Source organism: Phoenix dactylifera, chromosome 9, assembly GCF_009389715.1.
Source record: "Phoenix dactylifera cultivar Barhee BC4 chromosome 9, palm_55x_up_171113_PBpolish2nd_filt_p, whole genome shotgun sequence".
NCBI lineage: Eukaryota > Viridiplantae > Streptophyta > Magnoliopsida > Arecales > Arecaceae > Phoenix > Phoenix dactylifera.
The window spans coordinates 2,076,969-2,085,263 of NC_052400.1; the positions used below are offsets into that span (position 1 = coordinate 2,076,969).

At 50.9% G+C, this 8,295-nt stretch overlaps 1 protein-coding gene across 1 annotated transcript; it reads left to right on the forward strand.

Moving 5' to 3' along the window:
- The first annotated feature begins 3,298 nt into the window (after positions 1 to 3,298).
- On the forward strand, positions 3,299 to 7,524 carry LOC103713152 (U-box domain-containing protein 52). The gene is made up of 11 exons (XM_039129791.1): positions 3,299 to 3,629; positions 3,812 to 3,909; positions 4,104 to 4,225; positions 4,363 to 4,571; positions 4,692 to 4,746; positions 4,867 to 5,140; positions 5,240 to 5,341; positions 5,430 to 5,858; positions 5,988 to 6,740; positions 6,906 to 7,020; positions 7,132 to 7,524. Exons 1-10 carry the CDS (start codon positions 3,461 to 3,463, stop codon positions 6,987 to 6,989), a joined length of 2,295 nt encoding a protein of 764 aa, XP_038985719.1. The 5' UTR covers positions 3,299 to 3,460; the 3' UTR covers positions 6,990 to 7,020; positions 7,132 to 7,524.
- Positions 7,525 to 8,295: the final 771 nt, after the last annotated feature.

Genomic DNA, 8,295 nt, shown 5'->3' on the forward strand with positions numbered 1-8,295 from the left:
CCTTCTCCCACCTCTCCCGGTAGTCGGCAGCCTTCCGGGACTGCTTCTCGGCCCGCTCCTCCGCCTTCTTGATCTCGCCCTCGAGACCCGAGGCAACCTTGAGTTGCTCCTGAGCCTCCAACAGTTGCTTCTCGAGGGTGGCGAAGCCGAGTGCCCGCTCTTCGGCCACCTGGAGCCTCGTCTCGAGGTCCCTGGTCGTCCTCCCCGCCGCAGCCTGACCTCCCTCTTCTACTGCCTTCAGTTGGCTCTCGGCCCTCGCCAGAAGCCTCGCCTGTTCCTCGTAGCACTCCTCCAGGCGGACCATGTACTGGGCGAGCTAAGAGATAGGAAAAACGAGGGCGTCAGGCGGGGATCAACAGAGCCTATAAATGAGGAAAGTGACCAAAAGAGCACTCACCGACATGAGACAGACGCAGCTGGCAGCCCCAACGTCAGGGACCCTCATCTCCCGGACCCGCCTGCGGTCCTTCTCCAGCAGCACCGTCTCGATGAGGTTTCGGGCGCCGGCGAAAGTGAAGGCCGACCCCGACTTCTCCCCGGAGTCGGACGGTGGTTCTGCAGCCTTACCCTTACCCATCGCTTGGGGAAGAGTCATGCTGACCATGCTCGGGGCGGGGACCGCCCCTGGAATTGACAGGGTCCCGCTCGGCCGGGGCCTCGGCGCGTCCCTCCTCGTATCGTCCGGAGCCGACCGAGTCGAAGGCTGGGCTGGGGACCGATCACGTCCGACCCGTCCATCTCGGGCGCGCCCGGGTGATGCCTCCGGAGAAACGGTAGTCTCGGCATCGGAGGGCTGATACAGCGTCAACTCCCGGTCCGCGCCCGCGGCGTCCCCCTGATCGGTGGGTCCGGACCCGTTTGTCGGCGTCGGAGTCGCCTGCCGGCGGGACTTCTTCGCCGGTGGGGCCCCGCTCGGAGGAGCTCGTTTCTTCCTCCGGACTGCTTCCAGTAGGGACGTCCTACCAACAGCCGTTGCCTTGTCCGACCGCATGACGTCGTCGATCTCTGCGAAAAGGACGAGATGGTCGGAGGTTGAGAAACTGAAGGAAAGAACGAAACGAAAGAGGAGAAAAGAGCTAAAAAGAAATGGTGGCGGGCTCACGGTCAGCGGGGACCGAGCTCAGACCGACGTTCACCAAGGTATCCTCGGAAATAAGGCGAGCCACCGGGGGGAGCCGGCCCTCGGCAACCAACTTCTTCAAGACGGCGACGCCATCGGATTCCTCCCTCGACAACCTCGATAGGCCAATCGGGGACTTCATCGGCGTCTCCCAGGTTGCCCTGATTCCCCAAGAGGGATCTGCGTCAACGAAAAAGAAGCGCCCCTTCCAGCCGTGAATGGAGGTAGGAGCCTCCTTGACGAGGCCGCACCCTCGCCGCGCCGCAAAGCACCACCACCCTTTATCCTGGGGGTGGCCGCTCAGGCCGTAGCATTCCCAAAAGACATTCAGGGTGGCGGGAACCTCGTGCATGCGGCAGAGAACCTGAAAGGCCGTCAGGGCGCGCCATGAGTTCGGCACCAGTTGCGTCGGCGCCACTCTTAAACCCCGAAGCACCTGAACGACTAAGTCCGAGGGGGGAAAGCGGAACCCGGCCTGAAGAATGCCCTCATTGATGGCAACCTTCCCTGGAGGAGGATGGGACATCCTCTCCTCAGGCCCCGGGAGTGTAACATTGCAGGCCTCGGGAAGGTGGTATCGAGCCACGAACCTATCTAGGTCTTCGGCGACCAACTCCGACTAAATGCGGTCTGCTCTCACTTCGCCCATCCCTAATGGCCAGTGAATCTACGGTCAGGACAGGGTCAAGAAGGGAGAAAGGACCGGAACGACTGGAGTACACTAATACAAAAGGAGAGTATGGAGAGCCCTAAATTGAAGAATGAGGCAACTCACCGGAAGAGAAGGAAGAACGGCTCCGAGAGCGTCAAAGGAGGAGCAAGCGAACAGTCCGACGGCGATGACGACAGCGCAAAGGAGAAACTCGAAGATGTCTGTAAAGAGAAAGGCGGACGAAGGAGGACCCCCGGTTAAATAGGCGGAAAGGTGGGTGACGCCTCGGTGACGCCAGAGGACGCCTGGCTGCCGAAGGGTCGCTCGCGCCCCAAAGGCGAATCGACGCCATTAAGGAAGGATGTCCGCCGAAATCCTCAAACTGCCAGGTCAGCAACAACCGCCATACGCCATAAAGAAGACGGGAAGCTCGAAGCGCGCGCGCCTCTCCGAGGGATGGCGGCAATCTCGAAGCATCACTTCCTTCACCCGTTCCCCTTCTGGTTCCAGGCTCGGAAGTGGGGGGCTACTGTTACGGGGGAACTCAGCCACCATGCCCCACGTGACCGACACGCGCGCCCAAGAAGACTACAGCTGCCCCTTGATCCAGTAACCCGACCCCGAGTCGGATATCTTCGGCTTCGCAGCCCGACCCCGAGTCGGCTGCCCCTTGATCCAGTAACCCGACCCCGAGTCGGATATCTTCGGCTTCACAGCCCGACCCCGAGTCGGCTGCCCCTTGATCCAGTAACCCGACCCCGAGTCGGATATCTTCGGCTTCGCAGCCCGACCCCGAGTCGGCTGCCCCTTGATCCAGCAATCCGACCCCGAGTCGGCAATCTCTCGACAACGACAGGCTGTTCCCCTGAAGCACGCCGCGACCCTCTGCTCCACTACTCCCTGCAACGGTCGTATCCGGCGCTGCTCCACGATCTCCTGTAACAGCCGTACAAAGCGGAGCTCCACTACGCCCTGTCATGGCCGTACCCAGCGCTGCCCCACGACGCCCTGTAACGGCCATGTCAGTGGCAACTCCATCGTGCCACACGATGACCAACCCCCCAGAAGGACCCCCCAGCCTGGTATATATGCTGCTGGGGGGAGAAGGGGGGAGGTAAGAAAGAACTTCCAGTGCATTCTCCTACTGGCTACAATTATCTCTCCTTCTCCTCCAATCTCCTCTGACTTGATCGTCGGAGGGCCCCCACTACCCCAGTGGTGGTGCGAGGCTTGCTTGCAGGTTTTCCAGTGGAAAGTGGAGCGCAATCAACACCAACCAAGGCGACTCAGACGGAACCCCGTTCACACCGCTGTGCCAATCGTTCTCGGTTTGGACCACCAGCAACAGTTATATTAGAAATATTGGTGCAAAAAAAAAAGTGTTTTATGAAAATATACAAATAAATATAAAGAGAGAGTATTCACGCAAATTTTAAATTTTAAAACGGTATTTGGGGAGAGAAAAAAACCCTGCGAATGGAAGTGGTCAACGTTTCAAAAGGAAACGAGCCGCAAGCCGTGGAAAGCCCTTGAATAAAAGGGCGAGAGGGGTCTGCTATACGGAACGCTACTACCTCCTCTTCGTCGCAAGGAGGATCCAATTGGAGAAGAAAACAAGAGGAAGAAGAGCGATAGGATCCGGCTGGTCTTAGAATTTTTATCGAGCATCGTCATCTTATTTTCCAGGCATGAGAAAGCTTCCGGAAGTGAAGGATGGAGACGCGGCGCATCCCCTGGTGGCAGTGGCCATCGACAAGGACAAAGGCAGCCAGAATGCCTTGAAATGGGCAGTAGACAACCTTGTCACCAGCGGCGAGACCCTCATCCTCGTCCATGTCAACACCAAGAGCCCCCCAGGTAAAGAACCTTCCTTACTTTGTTGTGTAATTTCACTATAAAATGATGCGAGACCTCTCCCTTGCCATCAGTAGTACCCTTGTTATATATATATGATGGATCTTGGTGATGATAAGCTATTTCTCATGCAATGCACCTCGCTGTGATAGCTATTGATGATAGCCATTGCTCATGCAATGCAGCGGGGAACCATGAGGATGGTGCTTGTTTCAAAGAACCCACGGATCCACAGATGAAAGAACTTTTCCTTCCCTTCCGTTGTTTCTGCACACGCAAGGATGTGAGTACCCTAATGTCCTGGCCTCAAACTTCCGCTTTCAAATTGTTCATTGTTTGTTGGGTTGATAAGACCTGATTCATTTGAACATCACTGCACATTTCTCATTCATCAATCTCATAGACAGGCAAATGGCATGTAACAAGAAAGTTCGGTATTTACTTTTATTGCTGACTCGGGGTGAATATTTCCCACAGATACGTAGTAAGGATGTGTTGCTTGAAGAGCACGATGTAGCGAAGGCAATTGTTGAATTTGTTTCCCATGCAGCGATTGAAAAGTTGGTCGTTGGTTACCCATCGAAGGGCGGATTTATGAGGTAATCGCTCCAAATTCCAAGCCCTATAAAAGAAAAATGAAATGAAATTCTATATATGTGCGTAAAAAAAAAAAAAAAAAAAAAATCTTCATACCCTCAATCGATCATGCTTAATTCAGCATCTTTTATCTCAGAAGATTCAAGAGTGCAGATACTCCCACCAACATCTCCAAAGGGGCACCCGATTTCTGCACCGTCTATGTCATCTCTAAAGGGAAGGTATTATCCATGCGAAACGCTGTTCGAGCAGCTCCGGCCATATCTCCCCTCCATGCTCAAATCCAGAGCCCTGCGAGCCTCAAATCCGACACCGTCACCCAACAACACTGCTCGCTTGGTCCAAGAGGTTTGAATTACTGCAACCGTCGCAATTAGCTTCTCGTCGATCAAAACGCACGGTTTTCTTTCATCCTTTATATTATATCGCTCGGCGGTCTCACCAGAAGAAAATGGCAAATTCTTGCAGCGCTGAGCGATGCAGCACTGGTGTCTCGCAGCCTGCACCAGGATGACTCGATCAAGTAAGTTAGACTTGCATGCAAAAGCATTAACAAGGTTGCCGTTCGACGAGGAGCATTGCATTGCTTCGTTATCGTATTTACCTGCTCTGAAACTAAGAATGGATTCGATTCCCGGAGCAGGTCGCCATTTGCCAGGGGAATGCGTGGCATGACCGCAAAGTCGTATACAGATTTGTCATTCCCAGACAGCGACATATCATTCGTGAGCTCGGGTAGGCCCAGCGTCGATCGCATGTACCCCCCAAGGTTATCCAGCGGGTCAGAAGCCCTTGATCATCGTAGCTTTGAGATGGTGACCACACCAATGAAGTCAGCTGATTCGTTCTCCACCGGGAATGATTTCTCCTCGATCTCGCAAGGCAGCACGGGAACATCATGGTCATCACAGACGATGGTACACACAACAGCAACTGAAAGATTATATGCTCGAGTAAAAAACAATTTGGAAGCATTTACTGAATTAGATATGGAATTCCATACCTCTGTCTCGCAGGAAGATGTGGAAGCAGAGATGAAGAGGCTGAGGCTAGAACTCAAGCAAACAATGGACATGTATAACACAGCCTGCAGAGAAGCAATCACAGCGAAACAGAAGGTAAGATATCCCCTGCATGCTTGAAATCGAGTTCCCGTGCGATGATCCAGTTCAAACATGATCGATTTCTAACCGTACTTCGCTGCAGGCAATGGAGCTCCATCGTTGGAAGACGGAGGAAGAGCAGAGATTAGCAGAAGCTAAAATGGCGGAGGAATCTGCGATGGCTCTAGTGGAAAGAGAGAGAGCAAATAGTCGAGCAGCTTTAGAAGCAGCTCGAGCCTCCCAGAGGATTGCGGAGTTAGAAGCTCAGAAAAGAATCCATGCAGAGATGAAGGCACTCAAGGAGGCCGAGGAGAGGAAGAGAGCCGCAGACAGTATCCCGCATGCAGTCGTGAGGTATCGGCGATACATGATAGAGGACATCGAAGCAGCCACAGAATACTTCGCAGAACATCGTAAGGTTGGTGAGGGAGGTTATGGCCCTGTATATAAATGTTACCTGGATCATACGCCAGTGGCCATTAAGGTCCTCCGTCCTGATGCAGCTCAAGGGCGATCTCAATTTCAACAAGAGGTATGGAACACCACGAAATCTAATTAAGAGCCAACGAAGTCATAGTTATCTTTGTCATCCACAGCAATGCGCTGCCGCGGCATGCATTACCTCGCATTCTAGTACTTATAAGTACTTCGGGATGCACAGGTTGAAGTACTGAGCTGCATTCGACATCCAAACATGGTTCTGCTTCTAGGTGCCTGCCCAGAGTACGGCTGTCTTGTGTATGAATACATGGCCAACGGGAGCTTGGATGATCGCCTGTTCCGGCGGGGAAACACGCCGATTATCCCGTGGCAGCACAGGTTCCGCATCGCTGCAGAGATCGCAAGGGGCCTCCTCTTCCTCCACCAGACCAAGCCGGAGCCGCTGGTGCACAGAGATCTCAAGCCCGGAAACATCCTTCTCGATCGAAACTATGTCAGCAAAATCAGCGACGTCGGGCTCGCACGGCTTGTGCCCCCATCGGTTGCCGATACCGTCACCCAGTATCGCATGACCTCCACGGCCGGGACATTCTGCTACATCGACCCCGAGTACCAGCAAACCGGCATGCTCGGCGTGAAGTCCGACGTCTACTCTCTCGGGGTCCTCCTGCTGCAGATCATCACGGCGAAACCCCCGATGGGGCTGACGCACCACGTCGGCCGTGCCATCGAGAAGGGGACCTTTGCTGATATACTGGACCCGGCAGTGACGGACTGGCCGGTGGAGGCGGCGCAATTCTTGGCCGAAATAGCTCTCAAATGTGCAGAGCTCAGACGCAAGGATCGACCAGATCTTGCCACCGTCGTGTTGCCGGAACTCGAAAGATTGAGAGAGCTTGGAGAAGAGAAGATGCATTACGGTATGCTGCCGAGCACGCACAGCTCACCCATGCACAGTCAAGTTTCCATGCAGGTATGCTGGTTTCGCAAAAATCATAGATCACCAGAAATTCCTTTGGATAACAACTTGCAGGCCATATAACTTCGTATTTTGGGATATATTTTCAGAGTCGTATATAATATATGTATAGATAAATATATGTGGGTGCGCTAAATCTCAGATTTTTCTCTCGTCCAGGATGTCATGAGTGACGCTTCGCTGACACAATCTGGCTATTCAACTGGATCATCAGTGACTGGAAGAAAATCAAATGTGGCATGAAAAGATCTAACAGACGGAATTAAACCCCAAGGTGAAGCTTTCCGTGATTCCCGAAACACATCCTTGATCCTTCGTGAACAGAGTTGCATATATGCCAACAAAAGCCAGAAGAGTATATTAAGAATATTCTTGGGTCCTGCAGGTACCTTGGCGATCCACCTGGAAATGCAAAAGCCAGATGTAGAAACATCAGTTTCTCAGTCTCAAGCAGAACACAATGTTAGCCGATTAATTGCAGGTGGCTACTTAGGCAGGGATAAGACAAATATGCTTGGAGAAAAAAGCTTCAATAAGCATATATACTACAATATTTCGAGATGCAGGTATCAGGAGGTAGAAAAGAACTGATGCAAAGAGCAATCCAAAGATATATAGGTGCCTTTGCTGACTATATCTGTTTGCATCACACGCCTTTGCTGGTGGGGAACGAGTTTCACAACTGTTGCCTCTTCATATCCAAATCTGTGAAACTTTACCATTGTAAATGTAAACATTTTTGTCCTTCAGAATATATAATTTTGGAAATCGAAAGTCCATTTACAGGAAAATGGAAATGAAAATTATTGCAATAACTCAATCTGCACGAGCTTCCGTTGCTGAATTGTTAATAACTATAGCAACAATAATAATATTGTTTCTTTCTCTTATAAGTTTTGGGCATTTAGTTTTCAATGCTGAGAAGCATAGCTGGACAAATATTTGTTTCCTCCACAGCGGATACTCCATTTTATTATAACCATTTCATGGAATTTTTTACGTTCCATTCGAATGAGCTTGTCTTCGAAAGTACTAGAGTAAGGTGGATCTTCCATGGAATGTGATAATTTCTTTTTAAGAATATCTCATCAATGTGTCCTCCACCATCAGCAAGCAAGCAGATGGTTGCAATTTCCAGCAACCCATTAAAATTGTAGCTTTCATTATGACATATGCAGATCCTTAGGATCTGATCAGCCTCCCAACATTTATTTTATTTTTTTATTATTTTTTTATTTGGGGGGGGATAAAGTTTACAGAAACTATTTATAAAAAATTTGCAAGAACGAAAAATATATAAAAAATAGTAATAAAAAACTTTTACAAAGGTAGTGGTCTATGAGTAGATCAATTAAAAAACTATTCAACTTGCTGAACACTCTCATAAATAATTTGAAGGATTAATGTAGCTTCAATGTATAACTATATAAGCTCTGCATCCTGATGTGAGTCAGCCTTTTTTTTAAAAAATAAATCAACGTCTCTCAGCATGCGGCACCAATGCTACGAAGTTATTCCAAAGTTTGAGATGAGGGTCAAGCAGCTTCTC